Source organism: Anomaloglossus baeobatrachus, chromosome 1 (assembly GCF_048569485.1).
Source record: "Anomaloglossus baeobatrachus isolate aAnoBae1 chromosome 1, aAnoBae1.hap1, whole genome shotgun sequence".
Classification (NCBI taxonomy): Eukaryota; Metazoa; Chordata; class Amphibia; order Anura; family Aromobatidae; genus Anomaloglossus; species Anomaloglossus baeobatrachus.
The window spans coordinates 582,916,722-582,941,633 of record NC_134353.1 but is presented as its reverse complement, the minus strand read 5'-3'; the positions used below and the strand labels follow the sequence as shown (position 1 = coordinate 582,941,633).

The following is a 24,912-nucleotide window of genomic DNA, read 5'->3' as shown; positions in this document are numbered from 1 at the left end:
TAGCTGCCACTAAGTCCTAGGTTAATCATGGCAGGCACCTCCCCAAGATACCTTCCATGATTAACCTAGAAGTTAAAGAAAATAAACACAAACATCCAAAAAATCCTTTATTTGGAATAAAAGACAAAAAAACCCCTCTTTCACCACTTTATTAATCCCCAAATACCCCTCCAGGTCCGACGTAATCCACATGAGGACCCACGATGCTTTCACCTCTGCTACCTGAAGCTGACAGGAGTGGCCACAGACCACGACCGCTCTCTGTCAGCTCCACGCAGCAACTGAAATGAGCCGCGCAATCAGCAGTGACGTCACTCAGGTTACCCGCGGCCACCGCTCTCAGGTAGAGGACTCCAGCTGTTGCTGTGGGTCACCAGAGTGACGGCACCGCTGATCGCGCTGCTCACTTCAGTCACTCAGGAGATTTGCAATCACCGGTGAGTCCTTCACGTGTGACCACAAATCAGGCTGCGACATAGAGAGAGAGATGCCCGATGTCAGTGAACTCGTCGGGTAAATCTCTGACGTCACTGCTGCGGACTCCTGTGTCCTGGCACTGACCTTGGAAGTTCATCTGAGTTCATGACAGCACACAGAGACAGAGCTGCGGTATGACAATGAAGTCGGGTGAAGTTCATCCGAATTCATTCTCATCGCCTGGCTCTGTCTATGTCTGTTGTCAGCGGGCATGTAGCAGAGCTGAATTGCCGGGGGACCGCACTGATAGAAATGCATCCAAAATACATGCGTTTTGGATGCATTCTTTTTGTCAAAACGCAGTGTCAACTCTGTCAGAGGGTGCATTTATTTCTGCACTGGTCAAGACGCATCGTGCGCATGAGCCGTTAAACAGGCAGCAGGCATCTCTGTAAATACTGCTGTCCATGTCTGATTTGTCAATTTTTAACGGATGTTTCACACGTCCGTGAAACGCATATCTCACTCCGTGTGCCGTAATTCACGGCACAAGTGGGTTGTCCATGTGCAATCCGTGAGACGTGATCCGTCATCCGTGATTGCACATGGCGATAAACTCCCCTGTCTCCGCTCCTGCTGTCCATGGTGCTGAACTCTTGGGCTCTGCTGTCCTCCCCCGCTGCATCTACTTCCGGGTTGGCTGTTCCTGCATACATGAATATGCAGCCAGTAATGAGCCGGCTCTGAAGCAGAGGCAGCTATGGCCAGAGACAAGCAGCGCTGGAGAAGATAAGTTAAAAATTCTTTTTATTTTCAATGTCCATGTTTTTCTGGTACATATTTCGCGGATCACACTATAGTGGGCTCCGTGGGACATCAGTGATGCCAGAAAAAAAACGGACTTATCTCCGTGCGGCAATCACAGAAACGCGTCTATGCCACACGGAGACACAGTCAATGAAAAATCACTGATGTGTGCACAAACCCATTGATTATAATGGGTCCTGCATATGTCCGTGATTCTGGTATGTATAAAAACTAGTGTACCGCCCCCGTGCCAGCGGCCGAGCCGCTCGGATCCGGAGCCGCAGTGGCTCGAGGGGTCTCTGGATCCGGGGGGTCCGCGCGGGCACTCGAATTAGAAGAAGAGGGGGGATATGTACAAGGGAGTTAGAAAGTTTGTGACGCCACCCACGGTGCGTGGTAATGTGAGGGACCACCGCTGCTGTTGGGGAGCCTGGTGACGATGGTGCAGCAGCCAGATGTTAACCCCTCCGTGGGTAGGGGGTATGTGTTCCGGGACCCATTGGATTGTTGGTGCTTGGGGTGCTGTGGGGGATAGGAAAAGGTGTTTCCAGTGTACTCACTCAGTCCAGGAATAACAACACCGACAGCTTGTAAACCAGAGTTCTGAGCACCACTGCAGCTTGTAGAGAGCATGCTTGGGTCAGTGCCCTTGGTGTTGCTGTTAGCCTGTGGCCCTTTCCTTGGCACCTTTGTCTCTATTTGAACCCTCAGGTATAAAACTCTTCGGGTCCCGCTCACCCGTATGGCTAACGGAGTGAGCTTGCCCTCAGGGTTCACGCGTAGGATTTCTTTGGACTACATTGGGAAAGTCCTATCCCATCGGTGCGCTAGTACCCCGATTTTGGAGTGGGTTGGGGATGAATCTTGAAGTCTTTACGCCCGTCGGGTAAATTACCGGAATGCGTGAAGCTACTTTCCAGCCTAGAGTCCACATACCACGTCGTGCCCTGGCCCCTGCCCGGTGATAGCTCTAGGCCGCCGGGTGCTCTCCTCGGCAGTCCGTGCCCCCTGACACAATCCCCTGCAACCGGGGTTCCAGCTCCTACCAGGCCCAGACCAACGTCTGCCACCTAGTACTACAGGAGCCCTGCTCCAGGCCGGTGACCTCTCTCTCTCAGAGAGTCACCTGCATTTCCTTCCTCTCCTGGTTCACTTCACTTTCTCCTCTGCTCTACTGTCACTTTCTCCCTTTCCCCTACCAACCCCCCATATCGGCGGCCCTATTCCCTTCAGACCCCCCAATGGTGTGTCTGGTGGCTACAGTGTAAAGTGTTCCTAGGATTTTGATTGCCTAAGCTGTTAGCAACACCAAAGGACCAGGACCCGTAACCAAGGAGGGTGGATACTGTGCAGAAGGGCAGATTGCACAATACCCTGTAACGACCTGATAGGCCAGGGTGTCACATTCCACCTTGGTTAAACGTAGCTCGTCCGCGAGCTACAGGACACCAGAGGTTTATTTTTGTTTTGCTTTAAACTGTAAAAAGGAAAATATAACAAATTAACACATTTTTATTAACGGGTCCATCCCACACAGGGGACGGAATTCACTTAAACGTTACTAGATTGTCAAGAGTTCGTCGGCCAATTAGGGGCGCTACCGGTTTCCATGGTAACGGAGGTTCAACCTACTCCGTTGCAGCCCCTTCCTGCGACAGTCCAGTCCCAATGTCCCGGATCCCAATAACCCGCCACCCAATCAACCTGTTCCCCCTGGAAACCTAAAGTGGGTCCGTGACCGGGTTAGGGTCCCGGGTGTTGTATTTTAGACGACTCTGGTTGGCACAGGAGGCGCAACTATTTTACAAGACACAAGTTTGTGTTGGTCACGCCAGTCCTGTGACCGTGGTCCATATTTACTTATGTATCAATACTTAAACGAAGTCCATGTAACGGTTGTACACTTTTCAACAATTTACTGGCAAATCTGGTAACTTTTTACTCTTTTCATTAAAACTGGTTGATTAGGCACTTATTCACTAACATTTTCTATATGGAAAATAACAAACTGAAAAATAACAAATGAAAGCGCCGATGTCGCGGGCGGGGAGGAGGGTGTCAGCACACCGCGCTCACCCCCTCTGCTCGGGTCCGGCAGTTGCTCCTGGTGGCTCGAGCCGTGGGCCGGATCCCGGGGTGTCTCGAGCGACACTCCTCGCCCGTGAGTGAAAGGGGGGTGTTTGTGGTTGGGGATTGTTATAGTTCGTGACGCCACCCACGGTTGTGGTGATTGCACCACCGCTGCTCAGTGTGGGGGTCCCGGGATGGTGGTGCGGAGCAGCCAGGTGTTGTGTTGCCCCTCCGTGGGTAGGGGTTGGTGATCCCGGGGCCCGGTGATGAGATGTGAAGTGTAGGGCCTGGAGGGCGCAGGGACGCGGGGGCAGCGCTGTGCCTTGCGGCACTATGGTACTCACTCAGCCTGACACACGGACACAGTTTGTACGGTAAACCAACGGCTGGTAGGACGGTCCCACAGACGGCTGCACCTGCACTCCCGGTAGGTGACGGTGACGTTTCTCTTCCTTGCACCTATGTTGTCTGATGGTAGCGGTGGATTCCCTCCGGTTACCCGCTCCCCGACTGCAATCTGGGCCGGAGGAGCTCTACACTTTGCCCGCAGGCGCTGGCCCTGGGGAAACTGGTGCCCTGGCGGTGGCGGTGTCTCCCCGGTAATGGTCGGGCTGTTGCCGTCAATCGGGACTTGGTTGCTGGGGGATCTGCGTCCCCGTCACTGACGGATTTGGCAAATTTGGCGACTCCTAGCCTTGCCGGGGTCCGAGAGGCCCCTGCCCTGGTGCTGACTGTCTTTCGGAACACTGCTCCAGACCACCGGGCACACAGCCAACGGGGTCCTTCCAGGAACTTCCAAACGGTCCCCCTCCAAACAGTCACCGCCGTCGCTGACCTTGCTGTTCTGGCCCTACACCAAGCTGGGCTCTCAGGCTTTCCTTCCTTCTGTCACTTTGCTTACTCTTCTCCTTTACTACTTTCCTTCCTTCACTTTCACTTAGTTGTTTACTTTTGCCCTGTCTCGACTACTCCTCCACTCCTTCCACTTCCTCCTCCCTGACTAGACTCCTCTCTCCAGCTCTCCCCTGAGCTATCTGCCTGGTTACTTCCTGCCTCCAGAGTTGTGAGCTCCTTGGTGGGCGGAGCCAACCGCCTGGCCCACCCCCTGGTGTGCATCATCAACCTCTGGAGGAAGGCAACAAGGATTTCTGGTTAGCAGGTGTGCCTACCTGGAGTGTGGGGTGTGGTGGTGTTGTGACCTGTGTCCCCTGGCTTGCCCAGGGCGACACACCGATACCTAACAATTCTATGGCATCACAACTACTGGTACTGTAACATTTTTTTCTTTAACACTAGATTGTCGGGTCCTGTAGCCATGCTTCTTTGCGACTACGTGCTACTGACGCCGACACATACCCTTCCTCAAACATTACATGTTTGGTTACCTCCAGGGCATACCAGCCCTGCTTTCCGCAATGCCGGGTATAGGTAACCATCTCTTCAGGCTGAAGATTACGCTCCAGGTGGCCCCACGGAAGGTGCTGCGCCACATCTCGTCGAGACACATGCACCCCCGCTGTGAAGCTTGATTGACGGATAAACCCCCATCCTTGCTCGGGGTCAAACCGCTCCACAAGGCTACGGCACCGTGGCCCTTTTACTCGGGAAGCAGCGCTCCTTATCTGCTTCTTTTGTTCTCGATCACGGGCAGCAAGCTCCCGTCATCGCCGGTCTCGGGTTACAATTTCTGACTGTAGCTGGTATTGTTGTCATTCCCAGTAGGGGACATCAGCGTCTGGCCTCAGCTCCCTATCTGACTCTGGCTTTACTTGAACTCTGGCGGCTCCAACAGCCGTTGGAATGTCGCGTGGTAACGGAACAGGCAAACATCTTGGTTCTGCTGCCGTTGTTGCAGGGCCCGGGCGCTCCGCCTCTGAGGACGGGCCCGGTGATGCGGCTGGGTCTGGCCTGGCCGGTGTCTGGGTGACCGCTGCCGTGGCTGGAATGAGGGCCTTGTTCTGGATCTCTGCAGCTGGAGCTTCTGGCAAATACATTGAAGGTTCCGCTGCCGGGGTAGACCGGCGTCTGCCGAGGACGGGGTAGTTGGTGGTGGAGTGCTCACCACGAGCGGGGATGGTCCGGATCCCTCAGCCGCTGTGGCCGGATTTGGGCAATCAATAGGGACTGGGTAACCGCTTACCCTCTCTTCACGTGGGATTTCGATCTCACGGGCTCGCACCGCCACCGCCAGGCTCCTCATATCTTCCCTCCAGTGGTTCAGGATTAATAAGAACTGCGTCCGCATTCTCCTGCACAGCTGCTTCGTTTCCTCCTCTATTCTTGCCGCGGTCCCAGGGACAGCATGCTCTGGGGACCAGTCTCGCTCCGCCATCTTGCCACTGCATCTTCCAGGAACGTTGTCGCAGAGTCCTGGCGTCCCTGCTCCACTTCCGCCAGTAACACATTCTGACCCACCCCCATGGTCTTTTCGTAGCACTCTCTCGCTGACCGTGGCCTTCTGGGAACTTCCGGTTCTGGCCTCACAAGGAAGACGACGGGCAAGGCTTAGGCTTCGCGTGCTTTATCAGACGGCGTTTTGGCACGAAAAGATGGCGGAAAATGGCAGAATTGTCGGGAAACAGAATTTTGACTCGCGGTTTTCGGCTTTCAAGGCGCACGTCACCCAGGTAAGTGGGTCCTGCTCGGATCCTGTTCGTGATGCCAGGTTTTTCGAGGTGTACCGCGCCCGTGCCAGCGGCCGAGCAACTTGGATCCGGAGCCGCAGTGGCTCAAGGGGTCTCTGGATCCGGGGGGTCCGCGCGGACACTCGAATTAAAAGAAGAGGGGGGATATGTACAAGGGAGTTAGAAAGTTTGTGACGCTACCCACGGTGCGTGGTAATGTGAGGGACCACCGCTGCTGTTGGGGAGCCCGGTGACGATGGTGCAGCAGCTAGATGTTAACCCCTCCGTGGGTAGGGGGTATGTGTCCCGGGACCATTTGGATTGTTGGTGCTTGGGGTGCCGTGGGGGATAGGAAAAGGGGTTTCCAGTGTACTCACTCAGTCCAGGAATAACAACACCGACAGCTTGTAAACCAGAGTTCTGAGCACCACTGCAGCTTGTAGGGAGCATGCTTGGGTCCGTGCTCTTGGTGTTGCTGTTAGCCTGTGGCTCTTTCCTTGGCACCTTTGTCTCTATTTGGACCCTCAGGTATAAAACTCTTCGGGTCCCACTCACCCGTATGGCTAACGGAGTGAGCTTCCTCTCAGGGTTCACGCGTAGGATTTTTTTGGACTGTATTGGGAAAGTCCTATCCCATCGGTGCGCTAGTACCCCAATTTTGGTGCGGGTTGGGGATGAATCTTGAAGTCTTCACCCCCGTCGAGTAAATTACCGGAACACGTGAAGCTACTTTACGGCCTAGAGTCCACGTACCCCGTCGTGCCCTGGCCCCTGCCTCGTGATAGTTCAAGGCCGCCGGCTGCACTTCTCGGCAGTCCGTGCCCCTTGACACAATCCCCTGCGACCGGGATTCCAGCTCCTACCAGGCCCAGACCAAAGTCTGCCACCTATTACTACAAGAGCCCTGCTCCAGGCCGGTGACTTCTCTCTCTCAGAGAGTCACCCGCAACTCCTTCCTCTCCTGGTTCACTTCACTTTCTCCTCTGCTCCACTGTCACTTTCTCCCTTTCCCCTACCAACCCCCCATATCGGCGGCCCTATTCCCTTCAGGCCCCCCAATGGTGTGTCTGGTGGGTACAGTGTAAAGTGTTCCTAGGATTTTGATTGGCTAAGCTGTTAGCAACACCAAAGGACCAGGACCAGTAACCAAGGAGGGTGGATACTGTGCAGAAGGGCAGATTGCACAATACCCTGTGACGACCTGATAGGCCAGGGCGTCACACTAGAACATACGTACCAGAATCACTGACGTGTGAAAGAGGCCTAAGAGACACATTTGTGTGATGCAATTGTTCTGATGCACATTGCCATGTTGCTCTTGTGCAACACAATTGCAAGGTGCCTATGGGGTGCCATTGAAGGCGGGACCTACTGAGGATTACAGATTCTGTTGGATAGGTGCAAGGATGATAACTGATGTAGATACCGGAGATTGAGAGATAGAGAATTTTCATCCTGAAATCCCAATTCATCATATTTTATTTAAAAGGGCTTTCTTTATGCTAAGTGCTGCAGAGTGTGAAAACATATTTAACATCTAGTTGAATTAGACAGCATTGTAAACTATTAGATGGTAATCTATGCTTTTGTCTTTTCTGAACAAGTACCATTAAATGAATAAGCTGACGTACCTACTATTTATTCACTACTAAACAAAAAAAAGGTTACCGCGGCACTTTTCAGGTGAGTGATTTTGTTCAAAGAAATGTCACAATAGAGTTAGGGCTGGAGTGTGAACTGTTTTGCTCTCACTGCTGTATGATAACCTAGCCAATATTACCATCGATTTTGGAAGATTCCAGTTGTGGGTTCAGATCCATTGACCTAGAAGATTAGATTAGAAACCTGCTAGATATGTTGTTCAGTTAGGGCAGTGCTAGATACTTTATATTATATCTGTACACCCTGTACTTGTATGTTAAAGGCACAATGACACACTCCTAGTCATGGTAGTTAGTTCTAGCTGATGTTTTTAACCCAAAGGAATTCTAAACATGGGCAATATGATACGAATGGATATTGCAATTTTTCTTTCAAGTCTGTATTCTTATCTTACCATTACTATGCATGGGAATTGGTTTGTATTATCTGCAAGGTTACTGCCAAAAGAGCAAGAGGGACCCATAACTGCAGATTGGTAGATCAAAGCACCACTCTAGCGTTCTTTGTTGTTTTTTTTCCACCACTGAAGAGGAGCTTTAAATATAAGCCCCAAGCCTCCTGTCATACACTCACCTTCTGGAGGCTTCACCTTTAAAGTGAACCTGTCATCACAAATTTAGCTATAAAGCTAAAAGTTCCCCCCTCTGCAGCTCCTGGGCTGCATTCTAGGAAGCTTCCTATAGTTTTTGTGGCACCTTTTATACCAAAATAAACACTTTGTAAACTTGTACCTTTTCTTATGCAAATTTCTTAAATCTTCCATGGGGGCGGGCTGCCTGGGGTCCGTTGCTGTTCCTCCTGCAGATTTACGCCGCCCCCGAATGCTGAATTTCAAAGCTCAGGACGCCGCCCCTGGTTGCCCGTGGTCCCGCGCATGCGCTGTTCCACTGTAGCGGTGCCGTGCACTGTGTGCACGTGTGACCGCTGGTGACGCTTTGCGCGGGCACGAGGTTATGGGCGGCGCTGTGAGTGTCATCAGTAAGTGCCGCCCATAACCTCGTGACCGCACTTTACCCTATTACTCCAGCGTTATGCGCAAGCGCTCGCTGGCCTGATGACCGGACGTCACCTCCTTCCCATCCATTTCCTGCTACTGAGCAGGATGGGAAGGAGGTGACGTCCGGTCATCTGGCCAGCGAGCGCTTGCGCATAACGCTGGAGTAATAGGGGAAAGTGCGGTCACGAGGTTATGGGCGGCACTTACTGATGACACAGCGCCGCCCATAACCTCGTGCCCGCGCAAAGCGTCACCAGCGGTCACACGTGCACACAGTGCACGGCACCGCTACAGTGGAACAGCGCATGCGCGGGACCACGGGCACCCAGGGGCGGCGTCCTGAGCTTTGAAATTCAGCGTTCGGGGGCGGTGTAAATCTGCAGGAGGAACAGCAACGGACCCCAGGCAGCCCGCCCCCATGGAAGATTTAAGAAATTTGCATAAGAAAAGGTACAAGTTTACAAAGTGTTTATTTTGGTATAAAAGGTGCCACAAAAACTATAGGAAGCTTCCTAGAATGCAGCCCAGGAGCTGCAGAGGGGGGAACTTTTAGCTTTATAGCTAAATTTCTGATGACAGGTTCCCTTTAAAGCGGGCTTTACACGCTACAATTTATCTAACGATGTGTCGGCAGGGTCACGTCATAAGTGACGCACATCCAGTATCGTTAGTTACATTGTAGCGTGTGAAACCTCTGTGCGATTGAACGTTAAAACGTTGATCGCATGCACGTCGTTCAATTACTAAAAATTGAACGTCAGGTTGTTCAATGTTCCCGAGGCAGCACACATCGCAGTGTGTGACACCGCGGGAACGATGAACACAGATTACCTGCGTCCCGCGGCTCCCGCCGGCAATGCGGAAGGAAGGAGGTGGGCGGTATGTTTACGTCCCGCTCATCTCCACCCCTCTGCTTCTATTGGCTGGCTGCCACGTGACGTCGCGGTGACACCAAACGTCCCTCCCACTCCAGGAAGTGGATGTTCGTCTTATGGAAGGTAAGTACGTGTGACGGGAAATAATCGTTTGTGCGACACGGTCAACAAATTGAACGTGCCGCACATACGATGGGGGCGGGTCACATCGCATACGATATCGTATGCTAAATCGTAAGGTGTAAATCAGGCTTTACCGAGGCCTCTCTGGTTCCGCAGTGCCAACTTACAACTATCACTTCTGACTGGTTAGAAGTCAGAAGTTACATCACAAGCTCCCAGTGCATCTTAAGGACAGAGTGAGGCTCTCATAGAGATGTATTGAATTGTGACCTCTTGCACGCTCCATGAATCACTGAAGCCGCTGGCAGGTCACAAATCACTGGAGACTGACTGCAGAGGCGGTGATAGAAGATGAAAGTGCCAGAAGGTGAGAATAAGACAGGGGGCAGCACACTTAGATTTAAAGCACCACTCCAGCAGTCCAATAAAAAAAAAAGCAGGAATGCTGCTTTAACAACCCACAGATTTTATTTGCTAATCAGGAGATGGAAGAAATTGAACAGAATGCATTCTCCTAATGGGGTTGTCTCATGGTAGAAAAGATTAGCATATTGTTAGTGTGATGCCCCTGGACTATCAGGTCGTCACAGGGTACTGCACAAACTGCCCTTCCGTGCGGTATTCCACCTCCCTCTTGGTTCTGGGTCCCTATCCTAATGCTGTTGCCTCTAACAGCAAATCAAATCCTAGATACATCCTGCACCACACCCACCAGGCACAGCAGTGGACGGCTTGAGTGGAATAGAGTCGCCCACCTGGGGGGTCAGGGAGGGGAGGTAAGGAGTGTAGAGAGTTGAGAGAGTGGAGTAGAGAGAGGAAGTTGGGAGCGGTGGCTCCTGGAGAGGCTATCTAGGTTGCAGACGGTGGTCTGGGCCTAGAGGAGTCGGCCCCCCGGTCACTAGGGATTGTGGCAAGGTGCCTGGATCTGTCGAGGAGGACAGCCGGCAGACTAGCACTGTCACCGGTCCGGGACCGAAGGCACGATGGGGTACACAGACCCTAGGTCGGGGAGTAGCTTCAGGCAACCCGACAATATACCTGAGGAGAACGGAGCCTTTATGATCTGTTCCCACCAGCTCCTGAATCAGGGCATTAGCGCAACGAGGGGGATAGGACTTTCCAATTCAAAACAGTCCAGAAAATCCCAAGCGTGAGCCCTGAGAGCAAGCTCCCACACTTAGCCATAGTGGGGAGCGGGGCCCGGGAAATTCTATACTACTGGGCCACCTTGTTGAAGTTAACCGGACGAGCTCCCCTCAGCGGCATTGGTACTCAGAGAATTGATTTACCCGGTTGTCAGTGACCCTGCATCCTACGGCACCCCACACCGAGTCCCGGGGCATCCCCCCTACCCGTGGAGGGCTATGACAACTTGCTACCCCACTTCATCACCCCGGGTACTCCCAACAGCAGTACTCCCAAATTACCGTACACCACGGGTGGCGTCATGAACTACACATCAACTCCCCTGTAAATACCCCCTCTCATTTGAGTGGCTGCACAAACCCAGGACCGGAGACCCGTGAGCCACAGTGAACCCGGATTCGAGCAGCTCAGCTGCTTCCACGGGGGCGGCACATTAGGACATTGCATTAATATCTAATTGGAGCAACCCACTGTGATCTCTATCAGTTGTTAGGACAAAATGACATTACACTAAGAAAGTGACATGCCACTTTGAACTTTGCTTAAAGGGGTTATGGCGTGAAAATAAGTAAAGTCTTGTCAGTCGGATAGGTGATAACTTGCTGATCGGTGGTTGTTCCACTGCTGTGGCCTGCTCTAATCGACAGGACGGGGAATTTTTATCCCCGATTGCCACTCCATTTATTTTCAATGGTGCTGCTGGAAAAAAACAAGCACAGCGTGCAAATGGCCCCTCCATTCTAAAGCCCCATCACATTTAACGACTTTCCAGCAATCCCGACAACGATACAACCTGATAAGGATCGCTGGTAAGACGCTACATGGTCGCTGGTGAGATGTCAAACAGTCAGATATTCCCAACGATGCAGAAACGATACAGCAACCATAGCGACCTGTATAACGATCTCGGTGGTCATTGGGACCTGTATGTGGCTGTACGTGTCTGAGCTCTGAGTCGTACACATCAGTGTGGCGTCAAACACACTGATGCATCCTGCCCAGCAGGACCTCGACGATCAAAAAATGGTCCAGGCCATTCCGACATGACCAGCAATCTCACAGCAGGGGCCTGGTCGCTGCTATGTCAGTGCAGGTCCCTGAAGTCGGTCTCCCACTGATCAATTTGTTTTCGCTAGACAACAACTTTCTCAGGACTTTACAGGCTCAACCATTGACTGCAGCCAATCTACCAGGCTACCTCTATAGAAAACTGCATGCATGGATAGATAGATAGATAGATAGATAGATAGATCTATAGATAGATAGATAAATAGATAGATAGATAGATAGACAGACAGATAGCTAGACAGACAGATAGGTAGATAGATAGAGGGATAGATAGATAGAGAGATAGATAGATAGATAATAGATAGATGACAGATAGATAGATCTATAGATAGATAGATAGATAGATAGATAGGTAGATACTGTAGATAGATAGTACCAACAAACTAGAACTATAAATTGTGATATTTATTAGTTTGAACTATTTTATGACACCACAGAATACAATAAAATAGAAATGCATTGAGTGTATTAGGTGTTTCTTCTTTCTAGTTTTATGTAATTACTACTTAAAACAATAATTTCCATGTTTGCATTACATCTGGTAAAAATATATTAAACTGTCATTACCCATGGGTGACTCTAGTTTTAGTTTGACAGATTTTAGAAAGCAGTTCCGTTTACCTGGGGTTCTTTGTTATGTTTGCTTGGATCTTTTTCATAGCTTTCTGCATAAATTCTTAGTGTTGTTCCCACGTAACCTGAGGCACTGAGTCTAAAAATGATCCTTGATCCATCTGCAAAAATTATCCTGAGTCCCTAGAATGATAAAAGATAAGTATATTAGTCTGATCAAAATCCTGTTTTATATCAAATAAACACATACATACTGTATATTCCAGTGTTGTAAGAGTAACCATAGGCCCTATTATAAAAGATAAAATGAAGCCTCACTACAAAATGACCATTAGTTTAAGTGGACAAAAGTTTACAGAAATGTCTGTAAAAAAATAGTTGTATACGAATTCACCTTTATTTGCTGCATCAATACAAGTTTTCACACAATTAAAGGGTTGTTACACTTGTTTTATATTGATGAACCATCAATTGTTATTAATGTAAGATTGAGTGAGTACCAAGAACTGACACTTCCACTAATCAGCTACTCTCAGTGCTTGCAACCGGATAATAAGAGTCACGAAGCTCACAGACACTATATGTGTCTATCATTGTATAAAATAAATAAAACATTTGGCATAGTGCCTCCCCATATTACGATAGCCAGCACAGTTAAAGCATACGGCTATAGGTTGCAGTCGCCAGCCATGCATTTTTTTTTTAAAAAAATTAAATAAACTATTTAAAAAAACGGTGTGCAGTCCCCCCCAATTTTGATAATCAGCCAAGATAAAGCCCGACAGCTGGGGGCTAGTATTCTCAGACTGGGGAGGCCCACCCTAGGCTCTTCCTGATTGCCTAGGTGCATTGGCAGTTGTGGTAATATAAGGGGTTAATAACAGCTCACAGCTGCCACTAAGCCACTAAGCCCTAGATTATCTATGAGACCCCCATTATTAACCTGTAAGTGAAAGTAAATAAACACCGAAAATTTCTTAATTTGGAATAAAATAGAAAAGGCACCCTTTTTCACCACTTTATTAATTTCAAAAAACCCTGCAGGTCCGTCGTAATCCACACGAGGTCCCACGACGATTCCAGCTCTGCTACATCTGAACTGACAGCACGCGATCATGGAATATGACCACCCGCAATGAGCTCTAGGCAGAGAATAAATGAGCCATGTGATCAGTGGTGACAGCATTCAGGTTATTTCCGGTTGCAGCTGGAGGTTCCCACGGTAAACTCATCTGCATCACCTGGCAGAAAACCATGTTTTTTTGCCAAGAGATGCAGATTTACTGCTGAAATAATTACACAATATTCATGCACCTGTTCTACACCTCTTGGCAAAAAAAAAAATCGCATTACTACTGCATCATACCTCATGCAGTTTTGGTGCGTTGTTTGCCAGGAGATATAGATTGGCTGCATGATTATGATGGAAACATTTTCATCACCAAATTTGCATCTCTTCGTCTAAAAATGCAAAAAAAAACCAAAATGTTTTTTCTGCCAGGCGGTGCAAATTTGGTGTTGAAATCTAGTGCAGACATTTCAGCACCAAATTTGCCCCTGCTGGCAGAAAGCTGCACCAAAATGGAGTCAAAACTTTTTTTTTGCATTTTTGAGCCAAGAGATGCAAATTTGGTGATAAGATTTTTACACCATATTCATGCAACCAATCTACACCTCCTGTAAAAAAAAAAAAGCATCAAAACTGCATGAGGTATGAGGTTTATTTACTTTCTCTTACAGATTATTAATAGACGGGTTTCACCCACCACAATTACTAATTTAGGGCTTGGTGGCAGCTGTGAGCTGTTATTAACAGCTTATATTACCTCAATTGCCACCGCACCAGGGCAATCAGGAAGATCTGGGTAAAGTTCCAGGACTGTCGCATCTAATGGATGTGACAATTCCGAGCAGCTGTAGGCTGCTATTTTTAGGCTGGGGGCAGCCCAATATGTGCACATTATTGGTTTATTTCTGTTTTTACATAAATATTTATAGTTATTTGTGTAAAAAATTTTGTTCTTTATTTGGGGAGTTATAATTTTTTGTTTTTACTTTTTTTACTTAGTACCTCTATGGGACTTTAACTTTCACTATTCTGATCACTAGTCTCATGCATTGCAATATACCTGTATTGCAATATTTGAAACCTGTCAGATTACACTGACAGATCGCCTGTTAGACCCTGCCTATGGATGGGTCCAACAGACCACTATACTTGGCACACTAGGAGCTCATTGTTTGATCTCTGGGTGCCATGACAACCATCATCTCTCTGTGATTTCAATGGGGGTACGAGAAGGAGCCCCCTATTTCCTACAATCTTTTAAATCCTGCTATTGATCACAGCATTTAGAGAGTTAATCAGCCAGTAGCAGTGTGCACACTGGCCATGGCTGTTACTGCAGAAGTTCGGCTGTCAGCTGAGCGAGTTCCTGCGGTCACGATGATGCTGTGATCGGTAAGCCAGATCAGATCAGCGATCAGAGTGGGGATCGTTGAAATGTCCCTGCATATTGGGCCTTGCCAGTCAGTTGTCAGTTACTGCTGTCGGCATGGGGCTGTCACTGTGTTTTCCCACAGTTATCATTTTAGTCCATGACGGACCTAGCACGTCATGATGCGGAAACTGACACCTGGAAATGATGTACCATGTGTGTCATTGGTCGTTAAATGGTTAAATAGAATATGACCTGCACTACCTGCTAGCAAACACTACACAGTTGAAGGAGCTGCACTTTAGAAGTTCCGCAAGTGCTGAGAACCGTACACTGCCACCACTGAAAATAGATGATTGGTGTAGATGATTGGTGTAGGTGCTTGGTGTTGGACACCCACTGATATATTGATGACATATCCGGAACAATGCTTGCCAGCGATTAGGTTCTGCGTAGGACCTCAATACCAGCCTGTGTGCATGACGTATGACACGTCATGCACGCCAGCATCAGAAGAAGGAGAACAAAGATGGCTGAAAGAGGAGGCACCAGTCCTGGAGAATGGAGATGCCCATTCAACCAGTCTGCACCGGAGCGACCTTCTAGGTGAGTGTTATAAAGTGTTTTTTATGTTCTACACAGCAGCCTAGGCTTTTATATACAGCATGTTAGAATACTGTATATAAGAGCCCACTCGTGGTGCCAGCTTATAGGCCCCAAATCTGGTGACAAGTTCCCTTTAAGGGGGATTGTTTGTAGTCCGCTATGTATAGCTCCAATATCAGGATCCTCCTTAAAATGAGGTAGTGTGACAGCATCCTCCTACGAGGGGCTGCTGATAAGTCTTTGGCTTTGTGATTTTTTTTTGGTTTCTATGGTAACGAATGTTACATCACATGAAAGCCTTATCTGTCTAATATATATTTTCAAAATGTGTTTGTTGCTTATAGCAACAGTGTTCTGCACACGCGGGAAAACAAAATGTCGGAGTCTAATGCGATATTCACAGCAACTGAGAGCAGAGAATTGATAAAATTCTTGTCTCTGAAAAGAAAGTCTGCAAAGGATATTCATGGTGATATGTCGCAGACATTGCGGGGATCAATGCCCTTCATATTCCACAGTTAAGAACTGGGTTGCTAAACTTAAAATGGGCCACTTCAGCACCAATGATGAGGAACGTCCTGGACAACTGAGAGTGGTTGTTCTTCCGGAGATCATCAATTCTGTGCACAACCTCATACTGGAGAATCGACAAATTTCAGCTAAAGCAATGGCAGACATCATGGGGATTTCCTGTGAACGTGTTTGTGTCATTATCCATGAACATTTGGACATGAGGAAAGTTCAAAGTGGGTCCCCAAATGTTTGACAACAGATCAGAGAAGCATGCGAGTGAAAACTTCCCGGTCCATTTGTCAGCATTTCTGGACTGATATATACTTCCTCGATCAACTGGTCACTATGGATGAGACATGGATTTATTTGTATAACCCTGAAAACAAGGAGCAGTCAAAAGAGTGGAGGCAGAGTGGTTATCCTCATACAAAGAAGTTCAGGGTGCAAAAATCAGCCATTAAGGTGATGGTGTCTGTGTTCTGGGATCAGGAGGGGGTGCTGCTAGTGGACTACCATCAAAAGGGTTCCACCATCAATGCAAGGTATTACATTGAACTTTTGGACCAATTGAAGGCAGCTCTGAAGGCCAAAGGTGCGGCAAGCTGTCCAAAGGAATCTTGTTCTTTGCAAGATAATGCCTCCGTTCACACTGACGATGCCAAAACTGGCAGAGCTGGGCTTCCAGCTGGTTGACCAACCACCTTATAAACCAGATCTAGTTCCCTCTGACCATCTGTTTTCAAACCTGAAGAAACACCTCAAGGGTACCATATTTCACAGCATTTCTGATGCCATGGATGCTACTGATGCCTGGTTTGAGGCCCAACCGAAGTCCTTCTTTTTGATAGACTTACAGAACTTAGAATACCAATGTAAGAAGTGTGTTGTCATCAGTGGAGACTATGTGGAATAAATGTAAAGTTTTATCATTCTATGTTGTTTCTTTCTGGGTAAAGCCAAAGACTTATCAGCAGCCCCTCGTACAATCAACTCATCTTTGTTTGACTTGCAATACACAATGGTGTTGACCAAACAAGACTAACCATTATATGTATAATAATATTCTTGCAGTTCAGAATTCCAAATTTTGAAGGTCACAAAAAATAAGCTGAAGATCATTTCTAGTAGCAAAACAAAACTCTCTGGATCAAAAGATAGAAGAGCAAGTGACTGAAGCGTTCCATTACTTCTAGAAAACGTTTATGTCTCTGAAGGTACAGGAAATTACCTGAATTCTTGCCATGGTCTAAATTTCAGCTTTTCAGCTTTACTTAAGATTCATTCATCCCTCTCATATTTCTAATAATCCTATGTTTATTTAAATGTAATGTAAATGTTAGTCCTATACAGATTGAAGGAAATCAATAATACCAAGTTTAAAGGTGATCAAAAATGTGTGTAAAAAATGTAATAGTTTAGAAAAAAAAAACATTACATATTAAAGTCATCAAAACAAATCATAACTGCAAGTCAAAAAAATGTAATTCTATAATGATCCTTGTCTTACATGTATTTAATGCAGAAAAGAAAAATGTGTTTGGACAATACAACTTATTGTCTATCTCCAAAAAGGTAGCTGTCCTTAATATGATAGACACTAGATGGCGCTGTATACTTTGTACTGAAAATAGAGACCGGCCTGATCACAATTTCAGGGCAACAACATTGATCAAAGTGACATTCGTAAATGTAATCAGCTATTCTGAAGGAAATTAACTTCTACAACGTGAACTATTAATTTTAATTATTAACATCACTTATTATTTACTGTCCTTTCAATACTATCTTATTATTGCATATTAGAAGCCTAAGGCCATGTGCCCACGTTGCGTCGAGGTAGTTGCAGTTCTAAACGCATCATCTGGCAGAAATGGTATTTGCCAAAGTTGCTTTTGACCACAAAAGCGCTATAAATACGCTTGCGTTTTTGCCGCGTTTTTACCGCGATTTACATGCTTTTTGATTGCTTAAAGTCAGATGCGTTTTGATGACAAATACACTGCTAAATAAAGTTTTAACATTCAAACACCATGAAAAAATGGAAAAAAAATGATAAATATCAAGATTATAATCATAAACAAAATAGATGATTTTGTTAAAATGATAAATATTTGCTAATATTTATGTATAAAATAACGTTAAATGCATCCAAAAAGCATGTAAAACGCTAGGATTTTGATGTAGAATGAGTTTTGCATCTTCTCATTGACTCTAATGTTATCAAAACGCAGCTCAAATGGCAAAAACAATTGACATGCTGCTTCTTTAAACGCTGAGTTTTTGCCCAAAAATATGCAAATTAAAAGCAGCGTTTTGAACAGCATGGTGTGCACAAGACATCCCTATTTCTCATAGACTTTGCTTGGAAATCAAAACGCATGCATTTTGGCATTAAAACGCTGCAGTTAAAAACGCTGCGGAAAAGCATGTAAAAACGTAAAGTGGGCACATAGCCTCAGGCCTCATTCACACGTCAGTATTTTAGTGTCAGTGTTCGTATGACAAAGTCAGAAAGGAAGAGGAAAAGTATAATTGAAAGATTGATGCCTGTTCTGTGTTTTGGAGACGCTTCTGGTTTTGGCAAATACCGACGAAATACTGATCAAAAATAATACTGATGACTGATGAGGTCTAAGGCGGGCATTGCCCACTACGACATCGCAGGTGCGATGTCGGTGGGGTCAAATCGAAAGTGACGAACATCCGGCGTCATTGTCGATATCGTAGTGTGCAAATCCTTTTTGATACGATTAACGAGCGCAAAAGCGTCGTTATCGTATCATCGGTGTAGGGTCCGACATTTCCATAATGCCGATGCAGCGACAGGTATGATGTAGTTCCTCGTTCCTACAGCAGCACACATCGCTGTGTATGAAGCCGCAGGGGCGAGGAACATCTCCTACCTGCGTCCTGGCTGCAATGCGAAAGGACAGAGGTGAGCGGGATGCTTACATCCTGCTCATCTCCGCCCCTCCGCTGCTATTGGCCGCCTGCCGTGTGACGTCGCTGTGATGCCACACGACCCGCCCCCTTAGGAAGGTGGCGGGTCGCCAGCCAGAGCGACGTCGCAGGGCAGGTGAGTGCATGTGAAGCTGGCGTAGTGATAATGTTCGCTACGCCAGCAATCACAAGATATCGCTGCTGCGACGGGGGCTGGGACTATCGCGCTCGGCATCGCAGCATCGGCTTGCGATGTTGCAGCGTGCAAAGTACCCCTAAGTCAACCTTTGCAAAAATAGACATACTATATGCAATCTGTAGCTCTATCCATAGGTTCATCTCTTTGCACTCATTCCACAATTTGTAGATACCAGAATTGCACATTGTAATACCGTAATCTAGAATATTAATTTGCAACTGCAATCTACAGTAGTCTTTTTCAATGTCTTCTAAATTATACCACTTTTTTCTATAGAAACTGCAGAGATTGCAGGTCACAGTCAGACACCTACTGTACTCCTAGAAAACTCAAAATGCAGAAATTGTAAGTAGCTGTTATATTATAGTAGGAATTATAATCCAGCACTGACTTCATAAAAATTCTTGTCTTTATTAGAAAAACTTTTAAAATATAGTGGAAATTAAGATCTGATGACACCTGACGCCTTTCGGACAGGGTCCTTAGACCAAAACGTGTCAGCTGTCATCAGATTTTAATTTCTACCATGTTTTAAAAGTTTTGCTAATAATGACAAAAGCTTTTATCAAGTCTGTGCTGCATTATGCTTCCTAGTACTTTGCCTCATAGATGCCAGACACATGGATCCATGCACCTGAACTCAATCAGTCCACACAGACAATTAACAAACAGACGTCTATAAGCCTTTGAGGGTGAGCCGATTTATACATTATTCTCTGGCTGGGTTATTATACTTATATTAAAAAAATCCGGTCAGCACGATTTTGTAATGTAATGCAATGTAAAGATGTGCCTGTAATGGCGCTGTAATACAAATTACATTCAAACCTTTGGTGAAGAAATCTTTTTTGTTGTTCTTTAATCACTATTAGAAGTTTTCTGCTAATTAGATTTCGGTGCACAGGGGCTGAACTGTAAACTGGATCTTCCCCTCCCTGTCTATGAGTCCCCAACTCCATCTGCCTGTCTCTGGTCTGGAAATGATAGGTCACTGCTGAGATTTGAACCAGATCGGAGGCAGGCAGAGGGGTCAGGGAATCACAAACAGGGAGGAGAAGACCCAGTGTACAGTCCGGCCCCTGTGCACCTAAAGCTAATTGGCAGAAAAGTTCTAATAGTGATTAACAACACAGGAGATTTCTGTATCAATATAATCTATATAACAGCACCATTACAGACTTGTCTTTACATTACAAAATCGTGCTGATAGGTTGTTTTTTTTTGCACCCTGTGTTACTTCAACAAGGCTATATAAGAAAATGTGAACAAAGTAGATTGGTGGACAACAAAATAGTTCCTAAATAATGAAACATCCTATTATGACCATCAAAATAAAACGCAGCCTAGTAATACAGACAAATACTCACGTGGCACCATCAATTAGGACAAAACTTCTTGAAACATAATAAAATTATAACAAACTTGTAAAGTAAAAACACAGGATTGACATCAATCTAGAACAAAATTTAGGAATAACAAACACTATTGTGTAATCCTCAGACACCAAGAGAACACAGTCTATAAATAAGGACATAAGCTATTGAGATGTCAGCAAAATTGAGCACAGCCTTTTAAGGACAAACAGTGCGGTGAAATAATTAATGCTGAAAACAGCCTAAAAATTGAGACTTTACTGATTCTTTACTACAATAAAGCATACATATAAAGGAAAACAATGACTAAACTGTCGTCTATAAAAAGTAACACATAACTAACAAAAAAAACATTGGGCATAGCTTTATCAAGCTACATGTATAAGAATACTGGCGCAACAAACAGTAGAATAAAGTACTGTATATAAACAATGACTTATCTTCTATATCTTGTGTATTAAAAGACTAGGAGAGCACCAACCCTTGGGATCTCCCCTGGCACTTATGGAACATGTATTCAAAAAGCAGAAAAAGAAAGTACCATAAATGAGGGATCACCGAGTAAATAGTTAATCAAGAATAATAAATATATTTATTGTGGTTCAAAAACATGTGTCACACACCACCAATGGTATAACAACCAAATACATTTAAAAACATTTTAAAAAACATACAAAAACCCAAAAGACCAAGTGATCCCAAGTATACACCAGACCCAGATATTAGACAAACTGGCTATTATAGCAAAAAAAGATAAATTTGTACAGACATCCAAATAGCTGCAGTAAATCACACACCTAACTACAGCTTGCAGTATGGTCATAATAGACCATGATTAAAAGCCTGGGCAGAGTGCAATATATGGACGTCTCCATCTAGCAAAACCCCATGCTGTGCTGGCAAAAAAATCATGCACATAAATCTATAAAGTCAGAAAGTGAAAGGAACGAGTTAAAGTGGCTAGCCCTAGGCTAGATCTATGGTCCAGGGGTATATCAAGGAATCACCATACCCGACGCATATCGTCACTCCTGGGTGACTTTCTCAAGGGCAAAAGAGGTATGAAGTCAGACTTTATAACAATTGTGGGAGAAGAGCCTTAGTGAGAGAGGTAAAGAAGAACCCCAAGATTACTTTGTCTGAGCTCCAGAGATGCAGTAGGGAGATGGGAGAAAGTTCCACAAAGTCAACTATCACTGCAGCCCTCAACCAGTCAGGCCTTTATGGCAGTGTGGCCAGACGGAACCCTCTCCTCAGTGGAAGACATATGAAAGCTCACATAGAGTTTGCAAAAATGTGAGAACTAAGATTCTCGGTCTGATGAGAAGAAGATAAAACTTTTTGGTGATAATTCTAAGTGGTAAATGTGGAGAAAACCAGGCACTTATCTTCTGCCCAATACAATCCCAACAGTGAAATATGGTGGTGGCAGCATTATACCATGGGGGTGTTTTTCAGCTGCAGGGACAGGACGACTGCTTGCAATTGAAGGAAAGATGAATGAGGCCAAGTACAGAGATATCCTGGAAGAAAACCACCTCCAGAGTGCTCTGGACCTCAGACTTGGCCGAAGGTTCACCTTCCAACAAGACAATGACTCAACTAAAATAACAAAGGAGTGGCTTCAAAACAACTCTGTGACCATTCTTGACTGGCCCAGCCAGAGCCCTGACCTAAACCCTATTGAGCATCTCTGGAGAGACCTGAAAATGGCTGTGTGACGCCCTGGGCAAGCCAGGGGTCACAGGTCATAACACCACCACACCCTACACCCCAGTTAGGAACACCAAGGCTAACCTAAAATCCTTGTTGCCTTCCTCCAGGGGCTGATGTCCACACCAGGGGGTGGGCCAGGCGGTTGGCTCCGCCCACCGAGGAGTTCACAGCCCTGGAGGCGGGAAAACCAGGCAGTACAGTTTAGGAGGAGGAAGTAGAAGGAGGTGGAAAAGGAGGACAGTAAGAGTAGAGACAGTGCAAAAGAACAGTTTGTAAAGCCTGAAGCTGGTCCGGGTGTGTGCCCCGGACTGAGACAGCAAGGTCAGCAGACGGCGGTGACTGTCCGCAGGAGCGGCTGACCGGAGGTTGCTGGAAGGACCGCGGACGGGTGGTGGCCCTGCGGTACCGGAGCGGTATACGAAGAGCAGTCAGCACCAGTGGCAGGAGCCTTTCGGATCCCGGCAAGGCTAGGAGTCGCCGTGAATTTGCCAAATTCGTTAGTGAAGGGGACTTCTGGGTCTCCCAACAAGCAAGTCCCGATTGAAGGCAACAGTCCAACCGTTGCAGAAAGACACCGCCACCGCCAGGGCACCAGTTTCTCAGGGCCAGCGCCTGCGGGCAAAGTAGGGCTCCTCCGGCCCATATCCAAGCCGGGGAGCGGGTTACCGGTGGGAACTCATCGAAACCATCATCATCATAGGTGCAGGAAAAAGGGACCGTCACCTACTGGGGAAAGCAAGTGCAGCCGTCCGTGGGAACCGTCTTTCCAGCCGTGTGTTTTACCGAGAACTGTGTCATCGTCTCAGGCTGAGTGAGTACCACAGTGCCGTAAGGCACAGCGCTGCACCCCCGCACCCCACCAAGCCCTGCATCACCCACCTTATCACTGGGCCCCGGGACAACCAACCCCCTACCCACGGAGGGGAGGACTAACATCTAGCTGCTCCATACCATCACTCCCGGGATCCCCCATACAGAGCAGCGGTGGTGTCAACAAATCACCACAACCGTGGGTGGCGTCACGGACAATAAACTATCCCAAAACACCCAATCCCCCTTTCACTCACGGGCGAGGAGCGCCGCTCGAGTACCCGGGATCCGGCCCATCGCTCGAGCCACCGAGCAGCAGAAGCAGCAGGCTGCAGCAGCCGCAGCGGCAGCCGAACCCGAGCAGTGGGAGAGCGCGGCGTCCTCTCCTCCGCCCGCGACAGCTGACCACCAACGTTCGCATCCAACCTGATGGAACTGGAGACGATCTGCAAGGAAGAATGGAAGAGAATCCCCAAATCCAGGTGTGAAAAACTTGTTGCATCATTCCCAAGAAGACTCATGCCTGTACTAGCTCAAAAGGGTGCTTCTACTCAATACTGAGCAAAGGGTCCGAATACTTCGGATCATGTGATATTTTAGTTTTTCCTGTTTGATAAATTTGCAAAAATGTCTACATTTCTGTTTTTTTTCTGATAAGATGGGGTGCAGAGTGTACATTAAAGAGAAAATAACTGAACTTTTTTGAATTTACCAAATGGCTGCAATGAAACAAAGAGTGAAAAATTTAAAGGGGTCTGAATACTTTCCGTACCCACTGTACATGGATAAGGCCATATATACCAGGATGGACGATGAAGGGGCCATATATATATCAGGATGGGGCCTTATATTCAAGGATATAGCCATGATGAGGTCATACACCAGGATGGGGGACATATTTACTAAGGAGTGGCTCAGGGTGGGGTACATTAGTACAGGATGCGGGGTCAGTACCACACAATGAAGAGGAGGGAGGGCAACTCTTATGTCTTTATAGGATTTAGGACACTACAACTGCATATATATCTAACCAACATTTGGGGGGGCACAGGCGCAAACTTTGCACTGGGGCCTATTGGACTCTAGTTACGCCACTGTGTATTGCCCTTAGGGCAGTAATGAAACCTGAGTAGGCGGCCTCAGTGTAGACATTTAAGAGCAAGAACTTAGGTTTGAAATATGATGGGAATCTTGACAGAAAGTTGATGGATCTCATTATTATCAGTGGGGACAGTTGTGCTCTGCTTGTGTATGTCTAATCATGAATCTATCCCTAGCTGCTTTCCATTGTACTCTTAGGGTACCGTCACACTTTAGCGACGCTCCAACGATCTGACCTGCTCAGGATCGCTGGTGCGTCGCTACATGGTCGCTGGTGAGCTGTCAATCAGGCAGATCTCACCAGCGACCAATAACCAGCCCGCAGCGACGCGTGGAAGCGATGCTGCGCTTGGTAACTAAGGTAAATATCGGGTAACCAAGCGCTTGGTTACCCGATATTTACCTTGGTTACCAGTGCACATCGCTTAGCGCTGGCTCCCTGCACTCCTAGCCAGAGTACACATCAGTTTAATAAGCAAACCGCTTTGCTTATTTACCCGATGCGTACTCTGGCTACGTGTGCAGGGAGCAGGGAGACGGCACTAGCAGCGTGAGAGCGGTAGACGCTAGTAACCAAAGTAAATATCGAGTAAACAAGCAAAGCCCTTTGCTTGGTTATCCGATATTTACCTTGGTTACAGCTTACCGCAGGCTGTCAGAAGCCGGCTCCCTGCTTCCTGCACATTCAGATCGTTGCTCTCTCGCTGTCAAACACAGCGATGTGTGCTTCACAGCGGGAGAGCAACATCCAAAAAATGAACCAGCACTGTGTGTAATGAGCAGCGATTTCACAGCAGGGGCCAGATCACTGCTCAGTGTCACACACAGCGATATCGCTAATGAGGTCACTGGTG

At 47.1% G+C, this 24,912-nt stretch overlaps 1 protein-coding gene across 1 annotated transcript in view; it reads right to left on the bottom strand.

Moving 5' to 3' along the window:
* The window catches only part of PGM5 (phosphoglucomutase 5), a 359,677-nt gene that overhangs the window by 60,362 nt on the left and 274,403 nt on the right, over positions 1 to 24,912 (bottom strand). The window contains exon 10 of the mRNA XM_075317778.1: positions 12,411 to 12,545. Coding sequence (XP_075173893.1) covers positions 12,411 to 12,545 — 135 coding nt within the window. The remainder of the gene's footprint in view (positions 1 to 12,410; positions 12,546 to 24,912) is intronic.